Source organism: Xenopus laevis, chromosome 6S, assembly GCF_017654675.1.
Source record: "Xenopus laevis strain J_2021 chromosome 6S, Xenopus_laevis_v10.1, whole genome shotgun sequence".
Taxonomy (NCBI): Eukaryota; Metazoa; Chordata; class Amphibia; order Anura; family Pipidae; genus Xenopus; species Xenopus laevis.
Window position 1 is genome coordinate 78,500,275 of NC_054382.1, and position 19,359 is coordinate 78,519,633.

General features: G+C 41.6%; 1 protein-coding gene across 1 annotated transcript in view; it reads left to right on the plus strand.

Annotated features, from left to right (window-relative positions):
- The first annotated feature begins 11,248 nt into the window (after nt 1-11,248).
- The window catches only part of ranbp9.S (RAN binding protein 9 S homeolog), a 44,704-nt gene continuing 36,593 nt past the window's right edge, over nt 11,249-19,359 (plus strand). Inside the window, 1 exon segment of the mRNA NM_001128622.1 lies at nt 11,249-11,389. Coding sequence (NP_001122094.1) covers nt 11,254-11,389 — 136 coding nt within the window. The 5' untranslated portion in view covers nt 11,249-11,253.

A 19,359-nucleotide genomic window follows, 5' to 3' on the forward strand; every position in this document is an offset into this window, starting at 1 on the left:
AAAAAAATTAGAGCAGTGGCACAGCGATAGAAGGGGGTTGTGATTCCTGCCCAGAATGGGGAGAAAACAGGAAAAAATAGACAATTATTTACTCCTTTTCTAAATGTATTCATTTACAGACAGACTTTTATGTAGTACACATTTGAATAGGAAAGATAGGACTGTGTGACATTTCCGTAATGACATCTATTTAATATTGCTATTACAGTCTAAAGAGGCCAGGATGAATTGGTTAGGGAATGAGGTTTCAGGTAGTTTTACAATGGAAATTCAATGTCAAAATGTTTACCCTTTGTTGGCATGATATAGTATGAACATATGGGCATAAATCCGTATTACAGTGATTAAATAATGAAAATAAATATGCAGCATACCAGACAGAATTCACAAGTGTCCTCCTCCCTTTGCAGTTAGCTGGGTAGATTAAGGTCAGTAACCATGAGTCAGTGATACCTCCAAATGCTGCAAGAGGAAACTAGGCAGACGGCAGTGTTTATGTTCAACTCTTTGATGTTTAGAATGAGACACTTCAATATAGTGGATACTGAATTCAGCAACAGTCTGACATGCAAGGTTCATAATTCAAAATGGTAGGAGCTGTTTAGTATTTTACTTGCTATTTAGATATTGTTATTATTGCTTTCACCTGCTGCCAGACTCATACTTTTGTGTGCTACACATGTGCTGCCCCTCGTTGCCAGTCCTTGCACTTACTACCTATCACCGAATTCACTGTACTGTATTCACTAATAATAAGATAATGCAAGATACATTAGAGTTAATGATCTTTTTATTTTTGTGATACTTTTTTATGGATAATGGACAGCTTATCATCCAAATGTATGATCTAAATTCTGAGCAACTTGTTTTGCATAACACCAAACATGGTCTGTCGCATGTTTGCCTCTATGCTGGTCTTACAAAGTAAGGGACCTTATTCTCTCCATTGATAAAGATTGATGGTTGTTCTAATGGGATTCACAGTACAGTAGTGTCTCAGCTGACTTTTTGCTCATGAATCTAGCTCCACAAGAACCCCTACATGAGGAGCAAACATATCCTTAAACTCCCCCATCAAACACCGGTTTAAAAGGGCCTCTATTTAGATACTCCACTTTGTGACACAGCCCCATCTGTTTGAACCAACTAGAAAAATTACAAAATCCTATTTTAAACACTGGTGCTCTATTCTGTAATAACTTTACATTTTTTAGGACCACAAGCAACCATAAATCATTGGGGACTGCAGGAATGTAAGCCTGGGCTGTGTTACCCTATTGTCAAATCTTAATACTTCACAGGTATGCTACTTTGCTGCTAGGGTGAAGATAGATGTTCATCCTGCCACTTAATCATATCATAGTTATTCAATCAACTGTTCCAGTAATAAGAAACAAAAATTGCACAAATGGTCCTTTCATTGAGAGAAATTATTTTTTTTAATTAGGTCTTTTGTCAAGATTTAAATATTCATGTTAGTTGGATAAAAATCAGCTTGGGATCACAAGCCTGCTGAAGCAGCCTACTTATTAGAAAAAAAGAATGCAGGATCTCAGAACGACACATGTAATGTGAGATCTACTTCGCTTTAGTATAAACATTTTTATAATTCAATCACTACATGGAAAACAAGTTGGACAATGCTCTCATATAGGGTTGCCACCTGACTGATTTTGACCCGGACAGCCCGGATTTTGAAGGTCAAAACTGCCTTTCCGGTTTTCCAAATTAGGCAGGATTCCCCATGATTGACGCAGAGCAATCAGCCAATAATCAATTGCCACATCATTGCCCAACCCCTGACTGCATGGCCCACCCCTGCAGCATCACAGCTCCACCCCATTATGTCATGGCGCCCCTGCCCAGATTCAACCTGGGCCAAAAGGTGGCAACCCAACTCTCATAGTGCATCTACATGACAGAAGCACAATCCTATTACATGCCCAAGAAGAATATGCAGGGTTGGACTGGGTCAGAGGGATGCAGGAAAAAAACCCGGTGGGCCCCCTGCCAGCCCAGACTTGCTCCCTCGATCAGCTGCACAGCGGGGGAGGGACCGGGGTATGGCTTTAAAAATTCAGTACGGGCCCCGTTGAATGCCAGTATGGCCCTATAGGTTGCAGCCCAGGTGGGCTACGATGCTCCAGTCCAACCCTGAGAATATGCTTGGGCAGATAAACAGTATTAGATGCAAAAATAGTCTCCTACATGAGATATTTTCCTTTACCTGATGCCAAAGGTTATTTAAAGGGGTGGCTCACCTTTAAGATAACATTAAGTATGTTCTGTCTCTAAACTTCTTTCACTAACCTCCTCCCTAGGCTTATCTTTGTGCTCAGACTCCCCCTCTCACTCAATGGTAATGCTCTGGATCTCATATTTACCAGACTCTGTTCAACCACCAACTTTACTAACTCACCATTTCCCCTCTCTGATCACAATAGGCTCACATTTCAACTCTCACTAACTCCCTTGTCACCCCCTGCTATTCCCCAAACACGTACTTACTGTGACTTGCAAGCTGTAGACGAGTCACATCTCTCTTCTTCCTTTGACTCTCTTCACTCTAATATCTCAGCCATCTCATGTCCTAATGTGGCTACCTCTGTCTACTATAGTACTCTCACCACTGCCCTAAATGAGCTTGCTCCTATAAAAACTAAACGTTCTAGACCCAAACGACTTCAACCCTGGCATACTGCTCATACAAAAGCGCTCCAAAGATACTCACGTGCACTTGAGCGTCTCTGGCACAAATCCCGTTCAGAATCAGACTTTTGGAGCTACAAATCTGCCCAATCTTCCAAGCCAAACAAAAATACTTTACTTCACTCATTAACTCCCTTTCTAAAAAACCAGCACACCTTTTCTCCACCTTTAACACTCTCCTTTCCCCTTCTCCACCCCCTCCATGCACATCTGTCTCTGCTCAAGATATTGCTGAGCACTTCAAAAACAAAATTGACACTATCAGAAGGGACATTACACTACTCAACCCCCCCTAGACTTCCACCACCCTCCCTCCACACTCCCCAATCTCTCCTGTGCTCCTTCACCCCTGTCACTGATGAGGAAGTCTCAAAGCTTTTGGCCTCTTCTCACCTTACCACCTGCCCGCTTGATCCAATTCCCTCAAAACTTCTCCGCAATACCAATCCTTGTCTAATCAAAGCCTTAACTCACCTATTTAATCTTTCGCTCTCAACTGGACTGTTTCCTTCTCAACTAAAACATGCTCTCGTCACCCCCATTCTGAAAAAACCCTCTCTTGATCCCTCCAATCTTGACAACCTCTGACTAGTAAGCAAATATGGACCCATGTCCTTGGTTCCAGCTGAGGGACTGCAGCCTAAAATGGTCGGCAGTTCTATTTGCAGATGCTAATGTTAATAGCGCTATAGTAACTGGTTCAAATGCAGCTGTGCAAATTGCAGCAGATGAACTAATCTTAAAGATTATAAAGAATACTAATCTAAGTATGAAAACAAACAACAAATATATTTGTTTGCTCTTAATAAGAGTGTAAGTCACTGCACCATGCACACACAGTTTCATATGATTGTGAGCTGATACAAGCACACCTAGTTTATTGTTCTGATGCCATATAACACCAAGCATGTATTTTGTGGTCAATGACCTTTATTTGTGCTCACAACAAGCCTGTTCTCCAGTGCTTAGAGAATTGTTGCATCATTATTAGGTAATCAGTTGGGTTCCCTTTCACCTATATGAAGTAAAATATGCACTGCATGACAACTTTTTTTTAAAAACCAGCCAAGTTTGCTTAGTTGGTTTACTTAACCTTTATGATGACCAGACATTGACTAATGTTTCATACAGTTCTACTGATTTTAATTGAACTCTAAAAAAAATAAAACTTTTAAACTTTGGACTAGGTATAGTAACCCATAATGTCCAAACAGATGCTTGCTTACAAACAGGTGACCAGTAAATGGCACTTGCTTATTGGTAGCTTGGGCTACTAGATCTGGTGCAATCATGCTGACTTATTTTAAATTACCCCCTATTTAGCAATATGCTTGTAAGTCCCTGGCCCTGCCATTGTTTTGGTCTAACTTATACAACAGTCTAACCTAACATTTTGGAGTACAAGAAGCCAAAGAGGGTTAAGGAAAGTGTCCCACAAACATCAGATACAACTCAAAATTTCAGGCTATCTTTAAAACAACAGACAGGCGTCATCATGAAACATACTTCCCCTTCTATGACATGTGCAGTCACCCGAAGCGTTTCATGCCTAGTTCTGGCACTTCATCAGAGTTCTGCCACTTTATCACCTCTGATGAAGTGCCAGAACGAGGCATGAAACGCGTCATAGGTGACTGCACTTGTCATAGAATGGGAATTATGTTTCATGATGATGACTGTCTGTTGTTTTAAAGATAGCCTGAAATAAAGCTTTTTGAATTTTATCTGCTGTTTGCGGGACACTTTCCTTAACACTCTTTGGCTTCTTGGACTTTGTACTGAATGGACTGGAGACCAGTTTGTGGAGGTGCCTGCTAAAACAAGAACATGCCCAGTTCAGGGGAGAACGCGAGATACAGACATATAAGTCCTTTTGAATATGTCTCTAACATCTAGCAGTATGCTTTTCTAATGTTTGTGTCTGAAAGCCTTGTGCCAGCACACTCTGTGTGAACACACTGAGGGTTTTGGGTGCCAAGTCTTGCATTACTTCTTCGAAATATGCCGAAATCCGTGTTCGCCCATGGTCTAATACTTCAACATATAAATATATATTGGTCATAGGATAATTGCATGCAGTTGGATAATACTACTTTACATCACTTAAAATTCAGCCAGTCATAAACACTGCAAGAACATATGACCTTGGAAACAAGTTATTCTTAAGTATCATTAATAAATGTAGTAATTTGACTAAAGATGGTAATGTGTGTGCTAAGAATGTTTAATTTTATTTGTGATATTGGGCTGAGGAACCAAATGTCATCTTTGTGCAATAGATATTGGTTCTTATGTTGACTTGGCAGTGAATATTGCACCTCCTCTTTACTTCCTGTTGTTGGGCTTCAGGGCAGAACAATAAAAAAAGGTGGCCATAATTTATATGGCCATTTGACAAGGCATGAACTGTATACTCCCTGCCAATGATAATTTTTTTTAAAATAAAAAGTATACCAATGAAGCAAATGATTTCACTATAAACACTAGCAACTACCATCTTGGATTGCATATGCATTACATCCTTCTACTGAAACCAAAGGCAGCATATGCACATTAAAGTGCCTTGGAGGGTTAGCGATTACATGCAGGCATCATTGCACAAGACTTGAAATTGGAGCAGTGTGCATGGTCCTCATTCTAGGCCAGGGTTTGGGAGAAAAGGTTGGGAAGAAGGCTGAACACTTACCACTGTACAAATTGTTTGGAGAGGGGCCCTTTGACCCATGGAGAATGGACCTTTGGCCTATGCAGTCAACTTTATTTCATCCAGGATGCGGCATCCTTAAGCAGGATCTTGACAATCTGGGCGGCTATGTGGCAGATGAGATTCAACATTAATAAATGTAGGATTATGCACCTGGGATGTAGAAATATGTAAACCCTTATAAACTTAATGGGACTGTGTTAGGTAAATCCATATTGGTGAAGGACCTTGGGGTCCTGATAATAAATTTGGATGTAGCAAACAATTCCAGTCAGCAACTGCAAGGGCAAACACCGTTTTAAGTTGTAGTAAAAGGAGCATTAGATTGTCATTCTTCCACTTTACAAAGCACTGGTAAGACCCCATCAAGAATATGCCATGCAGTTTTGGTCTCCAGAATATCCTATATACTAACCGAAGGCCTATCTATGTCCCGAGTGGAGGGGAGGCAGATGCGCACGCAACTTCGGTTAGGATCTATGAGATGCGCGCGCAACTTCAGCCGAAAGACATAGATGCGGCCTTCGATTAGCAGATGTGCTGGAAGGTTAGGATCAGAACAAGTTAGGATCGGGGAGGCAGATGCGCTGGAAGGTTAGGATCTAGGGAGGCAGATGCGCTCACCGTCTCCTTCTGCCTCCCGCCGCCTCTTCTTTCCTGCTCACTCAGGCGGCGACCGCTGGAAGGTTAGGATCTAGGGAGGCAGATGCGCTCACCGTCACACTAGGGGAACCGGTTGCGTACCTGCACGAAAGTCTGTATAAGCGTCGGCCATCTTGCTACTCCTCTGCGACTTTGTCATCCGCCCACTGCCAAATCCGCCCACTAAAGTCTGTATAAGCGTCGGCCATCTTGCTACTCCTCTGCGCGTTTGTCATCCGCCCACTAAAGTCTGTATAAGCATCGGCCATCTTGCTACTCCTTTGCAAGTTTGTCTAATGGCGGCGCTAGCGTCACTCTAGGAGGGGAACCGGTTGCGTACCTGCACGAAAGTCTGTATAAGCGTCGGCCATCTTGCTACTCCTCTGTGAGTTTGTCATCCGCCCACTAAAGTCTGTATAAGCGTCGGCCATCTTGCTACTCCTTTGCAAGTTTGTCTAATGCGGCGCTAGCGTCACTCTAGGAGGGGAACCGGTTGCGTACCTGTGTGGGTGGCCATTTTTAGCAAAACGGGCTATATTATCTCCAAAAAATATTGATGTTGACATGATAAACAACCAAGTGATTGCATTACTTCCTGGACAAAGCTGTGTCTTTCTGAGTACTGACTGTATTGATTCTGAAGACGAAAGTGAGAAACTTAACTTCCCATTAGAATATTTAAACACTATCAACAATGCTGGATTACCACAACACAATCTTATACTCAAAGTAGGAACAATAGTCATGCTGTTAAGAAACCTTAAGGGTAGGGGCACACGGCGCGATTTCGCCGCGATTCTGCGCTAAGCGAGTTGTCGCTGCGTTTTTTAAGCCGAAATAGCTTTGCTAACTTTGGCGCTGGCGTCAATGCAAATCGCGGCAAAATCGCTGCGCTAATTCACGCGCGGCGATTCGTTTTCTATTGTCGTCCGAAGTTGCCTCGCTGAGCGTTTCCGGGCGACAGTAGAAAAAGAATCGCTGCGTGTGAATTAGCGCAGCGATTTCGCCGCGATTTGCATTGACGCCAGCGCCAAAGTTAGCAAAGCTATTTCGGCTTAAAAAACGCAGCGACAACTCGCCCAGCGCAGAATCGCGGCGAAATCGCGCCGTGTGCCCCCTACCCTAACACTAAGCAAGGTTTATGTAACGGTACACGGTTGGTTGTGAAGAGCATGAGACAAAATGTTATCAAGGCAGAAGTGCTTACAGGATCCCATAGCGGTGATACTGTTTTGATTCCCAGAATTGACCTTACCAGTTCTGACCAGGAATTACCTTTTAAACTTAAACGACGACAATTCCCCATTAAGGCTGCATTTGCCATGACAATCAACAAATCACAAGGACAAACATTGGATAAAGTCGGCATTTACCTATCTGAGCCTGTGTTTGGTCATGGTCAACTTTATGTTGCATTTTCAAGAGTGCAGCGTTCATCTGATGTTAAAGTCAAGATTTTAAGTACAGCTCACCAGGGAGAACTCATTCAAGGACAGGAGAACATTTTCACAAAAAATGTTGTTTATAAAGAAATTTTTCAGTAACACTTTACTACCAATAAACTCAAAATTTAAGAATTCTAATAGCAGATAGGTAATAACAAGCAATAGGCACAGATTCACTCTACATCCCCACAAATTAGCGTCGCCAGTTGCTGCCTGGGGATGCCGAGTGAATCAGCACCCATCGCATTTTGCTGCCTCACTGTTGTTACCATTCTTTCATTAACGATTCTTTAGAGAATCGGGGGTTTACTGGTGATTCTATAAGAGAGAGTATAAGGAAGGGCAACTAAGCTAGTAAAGGGTATGGGAAGACACAGCTATGAAGAAAGATTGGGGTTGATTATGCTGGAGAAGATGTGTTTAGGGAGGTATAATAACTATGTATAAATATATAGAGGACCATATCATAATTTCTCTAATGCATTATTTACCAGCAGGCCCTTCCAGCAGATAGGAGGGCATCCATTCCAAGTAGAAGAAAATTGGTTCTACCTTAATATTTCCCCACAGCTAAATGTCCCATTCCCTTCTCCACTGCCCCCCTCCCTGCTTTCTCCCCACATAGTGTTTAAATACGTGGCCCCATCTGGCAACCCTGACCTAAATTTGCAGAGTAGCGCAGCAGAGCTCAGGGGCGCCATGTTTGGATGCTTCCTATCTCTGAAAATTACCGAAAAGAAAGAAGAAGATACTGAAGTGTTTGAACATGGCGCCCTTGAGCTCCGCTGCGCTACTCTGCAAATTTAGGTCAGAGTTGCCAGATGGGGCACATATTCTTTTTAAACACTTATGGGGTAATGTAATAAAGGCACTAAGTTTGCCCAGGGCTAGTAATCCATAGCAAATAATCAGTAGATTAACTAGAATTTACTAGTCACCTGTTTAAATGCAAGCATCTTATTTGTTGCCATGGGTTACTGCTCCTGGGCATACTTAGTTCCTTATATTACAAATAGGGGTATGTGGGGAGGAAGCAGGGAAGGGGGCCAGTGGAGAAGGGAATGGGACTTTTAGCTGTAGGGAGGTTTAGTTCTCCTTTAAATTGAGGGTGTTCAAGATGTGGAATTCTCTTCCTGAATCAGTCCTACTGGATGATACATTCGAAAGCTTCAAGAAGGGGTTGGGTAAAATAAACAGAAGGGGTTGGCCTTGGGTCGTTTTTCAGCAAGTGATTGAATACAAGGTTATTATACTGGTTAATCTGAGCCACTGTATTTCTGTCTATGCTGGTAAAACAGACCTGAGTGGTGAAAAATTGGTGGAGCTTCCAGTGGCGTAACTCAATATTACTGGGCCCCACAGCAAATGAACCTAGCAACCATGCATTGATTTGAATCAGAGACTGGAATATGAATAGGAGAGGACCTGAATAGAAAGATGAGTAATCAAAAAAGAAAATAACAATACATTTGTAGCCTTACAGAGCATCTGTTTTTAGATGGGATCAGTGACCACCCAATTAAAACACTATAGAAAATAAATAATGAAGACCAGTTGAAAAGTTCCTTAGAATTAGCCATTCTGTAACATACTAAAAGTTAACATAAAGTGAACTACCCCTTTAAGAGGTTGACTTGTTTTACCATTATTTATTGAAACTGTATATAAATGAGGGCCTTATGGGGCCACTATTCCTCCTGGGCCCCCCTGCAGGGTCTGCTTCCTCTATATAGTTATGCCCCTGGGCGCTTATACAAAATCCTGCTAGAGGAGTATCACTGGTCAACTTTAATTGAAAGGAAATGATAGTCACTGGCCCAAACTCTTTGGCAACGTTCTGCTCTGCACATGTACCAGGGCTGACCAGGTTCAGAGAATTCCTGCAAATATAAAGGGAAGATGGCACTAAGGTGTCTTAAGCTACCCCAGGCCAGTGTGATTTTTTAAAGAAGCGTAGCTCTGGCTTAGGATATCAGGTAAGCCATTAGTCAAACAGTTGCCAGAAACACAGTTGCCAGAAACAAAGATTTAATTGCCTCTAGCTGGTGTAGGACTGGCCCACATGTATACCAGAAAAAGTCCCGATGGGCCCAGGTGTCAGTGGTCCCTCATGCTGTTAAATATTTGGCCTATTTCATGGCCATTCCCTATTTCTATGAGAATAAAGAGGCTAAATAGATGGAATAATAGATTAAAGTATGTAACGAAGACTAGGAGAATAGAGGTTGAGTGAGGAGGAAGAATAATAGTACTGAGAGTGGCCCCTGGTCTAAGGTTTTTTGATGGACCCCTGGTGTCCCATTTCAACACTGTGACTAGCTTTTTCATATTACCTGGTAACCTTACCTGTGATGCAAAGAATGTTATGAAACAACAGTTCCTTTTTATCTCAGTAGGACACTGATGGAATGCACAAGTGTGTAGGATTCAATTCTATAATACTAATAAGCCCCTATGTGCCAAATAGTTGATTAATGTAGGACATATTGCACCAACTGATGGCTAAACCCAAACACGGGGGGCTGGGCAGAGATTTGAGCATTGGGATGAGGCAGTGATGTAGGAACAGGCATGATGACATCAGAGGTGGGCACAATGATGTTGGTGGAGTTATGACACCTGGGCAAGGCCAGTTCTGGGCCGCAGCCCGGCGGTTGGGGACCCCTGTCTTAGATACAACTGGCTGGATTTCTATCCAGTTTTCACAATGTTTTAAAGTGTTGATGCCCAGCTCAAAACCACACAGGTGGCAATCCTATCTCAGGCTATATTCTGCTTGATGAGTAAAAGCCCAATCTTTTAATTACTGGTATGAGATCTATTATACAGAAATCAGTTATCCAGAAAGTTTCTGAAATACAGCAATGCTAATTTTAGGGATGCCCTGAATCCAGGATTCGGTTCGGGATTCGGCCAGGATTCGGCCTTTTTCAGCAGGAAAATCCGAATTTGCATATGCAAATTAGGGGCAGGGAGGGAAATTGCGTGACTTTTTGTAACAAAACAAGGAAGTAAATCCTTTTTTACCCTTACCACCCCTAATTAGCATATAAAAATCCATATTCAGTTTCGGTATTCGGCCGAATCTTTCACAAAGGATACGGGGGTTTGGCCGAATCCAATATAGTGGATTCTGTGCATCCCTAGCTAATTAAGAAAAAAAAAATCAATTTTTTGATTGATTTGCTTTTTTTTGTGTATCTGTAATAATAAGACATGAACTGTACTTGATAATAGTTGTTGAGGTGAGTATTTTAGTATTTAAATGTTTTTCATGTATGGCCAGATTATTGTTCGAGTTTCATAAGGCTGAAAACCAAACAGAAGGTTCAGACCCGAACAGGCCTTACAAAAACAAAATTGTTAGGGTCAAAACCGAACAGGTGGCAACCTGATAAAAAGAAAGCAGCTGTGACTGTGATTTTATTACTGAAAATGATTTTATTAGAGTAGTCAGTTATGTTGGGTGTTTATAGCATCCTGTAGCGCCCACATATTCTGTGGCGTTGTACAAAGATATAAACCTAAAAAAAAAAAAAAAAAACCAGAGACAAGCAAAACAAAACAAATGGGCCGGCTTTAGTGCTGACAGCAGCCACACATGATGTATACGTGAGCGTACGGGCTGCGCACAAGTCGGTGTAAGTGGCTGCATAATGAGTGTGCATGTGTGTGACACAGTGTCCTGTGGGCGGGTCCTTCTGCTTCCTGTGCTCAGCTCGGCCCCCGTGTGGTAGTGTCTTGTTGTGGCTCATGTCGTCTCCTCCTCTACACGGGCTCTCTTCTGTCGGTCACCTCTCACGGGACCCGCCGCCTCGGTCATGGAGCCCCCGGGACAAGTGCAGCTATTTGGGCCTGTCTCACGGCAACCTGCGAGTCCACTACAAAGGTCAGCAGCCTCCGCGGCGGGTAACGAGGGGGGGCAGCCGGGGTACATTGTGTAGGGTGGGAGGGCTCAGAGATCATCGGCGGGGGGTATTACACGGAAGAAGCGGGGGAGGGGGAATAGAAGTACATGTAGGTTTAGGGGCGAGGGTAACTGAGACAGAAAAGGGGTGACTGTAAGGTGACGATGGGCCCAGGAAGGGCCCTCGCGGGTGAAGGGGGGGGCAGGCTCGGTGAGCTGGCTAAGATGGCTCCCCCAGTGTCAGTAGGTAGCCCCCCCCCCAGTGTCAGTAGGTAGCCCCCTGTTTGGTGTATATGTGGGAAGCCGTTTCCATGTGAATAATGCCTTTCCTGTGTTTACATCTGAAACCCTTTGTGCTTAGCTGAGAAGAAAATCTGATTAGAGCTGTCAGTAGTGTCATTAATATCCAAGGCAGCATTGCCACAACAGCTCCCACCATTCCCACACATGAGCCTGTCTGTGGCTGCTGGAACAAGTCGTTTGAGCCCAGCAGCAGGGCCCTAGCTTGGATATCCCTGGCTGAATTTAGCTAGTGCCTGACTAGGCCATCCTTTGTAGGAATGCACATTAATCACTGTTCAAACCACCATATCCTCACATACACTTCACCACTGAAATGTTTGCTTTCCCTGACAAATAACTGACAACCCCCTCATGCCATAAGCTTACTGGTTATACTCCAACACAGTTATTCCAATAGATACAGTTAACTGGCTTTTCATGTTAAATTCTGTTTAATGTACCATTTTTAATTAGATGTCTTCTAAAGGCTCATTTACCCTCTCGTATATAATATATAAGTCTGTGTGTGCAGTCCTGGGAAGTATATGTGTTTACATATCTGACTTCACTCGCCCCCCAACCTACATGATGGGACGAATGGCAATGTCAGACATTTTAGCCAGAGTGGGATTTTCCCTCACTGAAAAACACAACTTAAATTTTATCAAAATCTTCCTTCTTTGCCTTCCTTAAAGATGACATGGAAGCTCCAGCATAGGGCTTTGTCTGACAAGTCCTACCCAAAAACACCGGATTGTGAATTTCAGATTGCCTTTTATACGTTTTTGGGAACTTTACTTTGGCGTGCTCATAAATAAAACACGAATAGACACTTATGGTCTGTGACTGAACTGGATGCACTGTTGTACTCCTCATTGTTGACTACTACCTTACATTTTTATATCATTTTTGGACATTCCTCGTATATGAAACCTAGTGCTAGCCATACAGCCTCACAAACAAATAGAGATTTTCTCGATTTGGCTATATATTATCATTAGGCTCCCAGGCCAGTAATCAAACATGGGGGGTTGTTAGCAAAGAACTTTTTGTCTAAGAGCCTTGGACAACAAAACATTCTACATAGTCTGTTTAGTATCATATGGACAACTGATCTGGTACTAATCAGGAAGGGCATCATTTTGTGCCAAAACCAGGTGCCAGTAGCCAAAAAGGTTATATATTTAACACTAAAGCTATCTGATGCCACAACAGAAGCTGCCAACATAATCCCTTTTTAAGCAGGGTTGCCATGCACACCAAGACCTGATTATTTAATCAGTTTGTAAGCAAATTGGTACAAGGGATGTGTAAAGCACCTTCATAGAGTCCCATGGTTGCGTTGCTATCCCCTCCTAGGTGTTTGAGTGTTAAGAAAGCAATTAGCCATAGCTATCTCATGAGGTATCTTGGCATTTTGAGTTAGTTGAGTATAGGTCTTGTTTTACAGGTCCTCTCTGCACATGGATATTGTCCTTCATATACCCCCCTATCACGCTACTTACTTGGGGGTATACTTTTCATTGTGAATGGTAGCTTTGTGTACTGCTGCACTAAAAACGTCATCCATTCTGGCAGAAACACTGCATTCAGTTTGCACCAACAACCTATCCAGCAACCTTGGGATACCCCTTGTTCACAGATCCTTCCAAGAAGGTTGTGCACTCACATAGAGAAGACTCCATTTCTCCTTGTTTATACCCCATATTCACTTTAGCTGAACCCCCCAGAAATAGGACTCGATATAGTCCATGAAGAGTCCTTCCTGTGATACTTGTATTCATTTAAAGGCTTTTGCTTTTAGGTTTTTATTTTTTACACTAAAATTCTATACATTGTTTTAGTCAATTGAGCAGAGTGGCAGTGCAGAAAAAACTGGATCTTTCTTCAGTCTAGTCCTCACACTGAAGATGAGGACTTCTTTCTTGCGGCATCTCTACTGATCAACGTTCACTATTTTTCTACACTGACATGCTTTGGAGGACAGAGGAGAGGCATACCACAGCTTTAATGAAATAGAATGACCTATGAGTTTGTAGCTTAGAGTTATAATGATCTTTTTTCCTTTACATTCATTTCACTTCCTCCATGTTCCTCATATACAAATAAATACAAATACAATAAGTTTGGTCTTTCTATAGCTAGTATATGTTCCTTTGTAAACATAGCTGGAATGGCATTAGCCATGCCCAGATCATGTTTTTGACAAGAAGGGAATACAAACAAGTTTGAAAGGAATTAACTTCTAAATGAATAAGAATTTCTTTCCCTTTATATATAAGCCCCTTTTGACACAAGCTCATTTAGTTGGGCATATACAGAAAAGATGCATACACACTATCTGAACTTCCAGAAATATATATAAATATATGTAAATTTCACACACATACACTGGTCCTCAGATTAAATGGAAACCATGTTTGTGCTTCAGGAACCATCTCCCCCCTCCCTTTAGTCTCACATTGTGCACTGATCCCTCCCTTATCTTGTTACATTGCAAAGCAATGGATTCTGGGACTTCTCTAGAAAGCAGATGGACTTTGTCTCTTTTTAAAATGTATACATTTCATTTCGTTTCACGTAAAACAAGTATGTTTTGCAAGTTGCTTATTATAGAGAGATTGAAAGTCTTCAGATTTGGTTGTAGATAGACCCTTGATTTGTAGACTTTTGCAGATCTGAACACATGGTGAATTTGCACTTAATATAAATGATATATTTGTAATTGCCAATTAATTCTAAGTATTTGATTGGTTTTCCAGTTAAGATTTTTAGTCCGTTCTACTATTTCGTTTTATGAAAGCCTTTGTTTGCAAGTCTTGAATGAAGTGGAAAGGTTAGAGGAGCGTAACACCAGGAGCGATGTGGCCTTAATTTTCCACTGCCCTCTTTTACAGGTTTCACTGAAGCATTTAATAATCAGATGAATATAATTTGAATTCAGCCCTATTTTTTAACTGATGTTCACACGTTCTGCTTATATTAAATGGTAAGCAAAGGTAAAATGGTGCTAATGATTCTCTCCAGTGATTCTAGTCTGTTACCTGCTGCTCCTCTTCTTCAAAAAATGCACCAACCTAAAGTACATCTTGCTAAGCACTGTGCCACAGTCTTCTTCCTGTTTTCCATGTGGTCCCTTTAATTTGGGCAGGTTCATGTGAAGTACAGCATTGTCCCTGAGATCTCAGTACTGTGCATGGACACAGTAGAATTACCAAATGGAAGCTCGGGAGAAGAAGGTAGGTGTTTGTTAGTCACTCTGAAAGTAGAACCTTGTGCCGGTGCAATTTTGGAGGGGGGAAATGGGTAAGTGACTAGAATCATTGGTGGTATCTAATAACTTGGTACCTCCCTTGATATTACCTCTCCTCTTTTAAGGCCAGTGATGCATGGTGTTTTGTCCATCACTGCCATCTTACAGAAATAGCAATACTATAAGGCTCTGTGGGATTTGTTGTTTATAGGGAAGTTCAGCTCTCCTTCAAAAGATAGTAAGGTAGACTCGAGACCACAGTCCTCCGTGTCCTACTTTCTCCCCGTGTGGGGTCCCAGGGCCTAGAAAATACAATCGGGCAGTAGATTCTTGGGACTTCTCCACCTCTTAACTATTTTCAATTTCCTTGCTTTTATTTCTCAAATGCCAGTTTTGGTCTGTATATTATAAATGGTTTATTAATTCACTTCCTACACCAAACAACTCGGGCTGTTTTTAAAGAACTAATTCTAACTTAATTTGTTTGCACATTGGCAATCTGTGATTGCAATTGGTGGGTGGCACTAGCACATTGATTTAAGGGTGGTTGATCCGTGGTCGATCAATCCAATTGAAGATTCGCTTTATACATTGAAATAGCACATGGCACTTTAAATGTTCTTATAAGCAATCGATTAGAGACTTAAGCACGTGGATAACTACAATTATAATAAAGCCTCATGCCAGTAATATAACTATGTTTTAAAATCTATTTATTGCACTAAGCACTTTTTTTGTCTATAATTAGGTAGGGGTGTGGAAGGAAGGGGGGTTTACTTCTTTTTTCTTGGTGTAAGAAATGGCAAGGGGCAAAATTGTCTACACCTGTCATTGCTCCTAATACTGTTGAACGTAAGTTTGTTTTGGTGTCAAGGTCTGCCCGTCACCATTCCATGTTCATTTGTTAGGGTGTTATTAATTCAGGGGTATTGGTATCAGTGAGAGCAATGTAGGTCTCTATAAAATATATTGCATAAAGCAGCTTGTATGTAAAACCCTGCTTCATGTAAATCAACTATTTTCATAATAATATACATTTTTAGTAGTATGTGCCAATGGGTTATCATAAATAGAAAACTGCCATTTTAAAAAAAAATAAGGCCCACCCTCTGTGATCATATGATTCACAGTGCATACAAACAAACTGTACATGTTAGGTCACATGAGCCAAGAGTTCTGTCTTCCTGTTTCAGTTAGAGTTGTAGTATTTCTGGTCAGGTGATCTCTGATGGTGGTTCAAAAGGGCAATATTTACTTAAATATCTATATACCAGTTTGGTAAGATTCTTTAACATGCCACTTAAAGGGGTTGTTCACCTTCCAAACACTTGTTTCAGTTCAGTTGTTTTCAGATTGTTCCCCAGAAATAGACTTTTTTTCAACTACTTTCCATTATTTATTTTTTACTGTTTTTGCAAAATCTAAGTTCAAAGTTGAATGTCTCTGGTGTTTGTCTGGCAGCTCAGTAATTCAGGTGCAGACTCTAGACTGTTACAATTTTGCAACATTTAGTTGATACATTTAGTTGATACAATTCTCAGCCGCATCTCTGGAGTATTCGCAACTATTGTATCAATTCTAACAGCTGCCTGTAATGAAACTCAGAGATTCTGCTCAGCAGGGACAAAGATAAGAAATGTATCAACTAAATGTATCAATTTAGAACAGTTTACAGGGTCAGTGAAACCCCCTTCCCAGAGCTGCTTTAGGGCTATTCCACACGGGGAGATAGCCACGCGTTTGCGGTCGCGGCGACAAAGCGCCGCGCCAGTCGCCGCGACCGGCGCAGGCGACAGTTTTGTATGGGCGTCTATGTAAAAACGCCTGTGCTAACCACACGAGGCGATGCGCTTTTCAACAGTCGCCTGAAAATGCCTCGCCAGGCTTTTTCAGGCGACTGTTGAAAAGCGCATCGCCTCGTGTGGTTAGCACAGGCGTTTTTACATAGGCGCCCATACAAAACTGTCGCCTGCGCCGGTCGCGGCGACTGGCGCGGCGCTTTGTCGCCGCGACCGCAAACTCGTGGCTATCTCCCCGTGTGGAATAGCCCTTAGAAGGTGAAAAATGACACTTTACACTTCAAAATTAGAAAACCAGTGACAGAAAATAGAGTTATTTCTGGTGATCTATCAGAAAACAACTAGTTGTTTGAATGTGAACAACCCCTTTAATTTGATATAAACTATATGTTGCTCAAGTATTCATTTTGGGCTTATAGTTTTCCTTTTAAAGGGGTTGTTCACCTTCCAACACTTTTTTTCAGTTCATTTGGTTTCAGATAGTTTACCAGAAATAAATACTTTTTCCAATTACTTTGTATTTTCTATGTGTGACCGTTGTCCCTGAGTTTCATTATAGGCAGCTGTTAGAATTTATACAATAGTTGCTAATACTCCAGAGATGCCACTAGGAAATGTATCAAGTATATGTTGCAGGATTGTAACAGTTCAAGACTTTCACCCGCCCCTTTTGTGGCGTCACTGCGGGCAGGAGCGGGTCTATAAATAGAGGGCAGCTGCGGGTTTGGAGGGGGCAGTTTAGGGTTGGGTGCGGGTTGAGAAATTCTCGACCCGCACATCACTACTGAGCTGTCAGACTGAAACACCAGACATGAACATTAAAGGGGAACTCCACAAAAACATAACTTAATCTTTTACAAAAGTTAATATAATTGTCAAGCAACTTTGCAATATACATCAATTAAAAAAATATGCAGACTTTTCATGATTTTTAATAGTTCGGAAAAGTTCCCTAAGCCTAGCCCCCTGCTCTCCTGCTGATCTGTCTGACTACTTTGCTGAGCTGTCTGACTACTGTTACTTTGTATCAACAGCCAGCTGTCCTCAGCCTGCATCCTCCAAACCCCACAATTCCCTGCACACATGGTTTCAATAAGGAATGGAACATCACAGTGCAATGCATTGTGGGTTATGTATTTCCTGCATGCTGTGTAGAAGTTGTTTTTTAACATCAGTGTTTAGTCCCTACTTCCCTGCCAGGATTTCAAATTATGCAGAAAGAGAAGAACTGTTCAACAGCTGGATTTCAGTGTAGAAAATGGCATTTATTCATACTTTTTGAAGAAACGGGTAACTGTGATGGGGTTTCTGTGTTATGTGGGCCTTTTTATCAAATTTTGGTTTGGAACTTAACTTAATTTTAAACTTAGATTTTGGAAAAAAGGTAAAAAATGGAAAGCAGTTAAAAAAAAAAGTCTTCATTCCTGGTTAACAATCTGAAAACAATGGAATTGAAAGAAGTGTTTGGAAGGTGAACAACCCCTCTAAAGTCTCTGCCTGGCTAATGTTGCTCCCTTTTTCAGCCTGGCATAATTCAGCCAGCTCAAACAAGAGGTTTAACATATACTAGGTTGAAAAATGCCCCATGGGGTCTCAGCCCTTAGCGACGCAGAATTGATCAGTGTTTAAAACATGTTGACTTGGTTGGAAGCTCAAAGCTTGTTTTATTTAGACTGACTGAGTAGGGTTAGGTCATTTAACACAGTTGCTGACACCACAGGATGGTGCGTCTGTAACATCACACAGCACCTGGCACACTGAAGCAAATCTAACGAAGTGGTGCCCACCTGTTGCCACCAGCATCTTTAATTGAATTCACTGGTAAGCCATGACAGGTGATCAAGGGCATTTTTTTTGTGTTGCCATTATCCCTGAGAGCAGTGCAGTGGTCAAAGTGCCATTATTGCCATAGGTCTAAGGTGAGCATAGCCAAAGTTTTATTTGCACTTTATCTAAATTACTTTCATTGTTAGTACATTTGTTAGTCATACAGCATTACTAAAGATCCCAGCTGTTCGTGATGGGTTTTTTAGACTGTTAGGCTACAGACGATGGGGTGTGGTTGTTGCTGACCATTTTCTTTTTCTGAAAGATTAAAAAAAAATAGTAGGGTAATGTTTTATATAAATAAAATATAATTTCTATGTGCTTCATCTCTAACATTAAAATATTTCTGTGTGTCTTACTACTTCCACTAAAATCATATTTCTCTATGGAAAACCTAAGGTTGCATCATATCCAGGATTAGGGTTTGGATTCAGGCAGATGCCCAAGGCTTTTACAGCATTTGGATTTGCCAAACTCAATATCAGATGAACCAATTCTAGATCCTTAGGGCAATGGTCATTTTCTCCATTGTATATCTGCTGCCTTCAGTCCCCTTTATCTGTGTACAGTAATAGGCATGGGATCTAGCTTGTTAGTTCACACTCACACACGCTGGAAACGCAAAAGTGTACATTTTTGCAATCTTGTCTTTGTGTAAGTGCTAACAGACGAGATCGAGGGGGCTTAAGGCAGCGTTTTGGCAGATGTGAAAAAATTACTCATGTGCCCCTAGCCTTAAAGTGACCCTGACAACACAACTTAAAATTTACAAGATCTAATTTTACCATTTA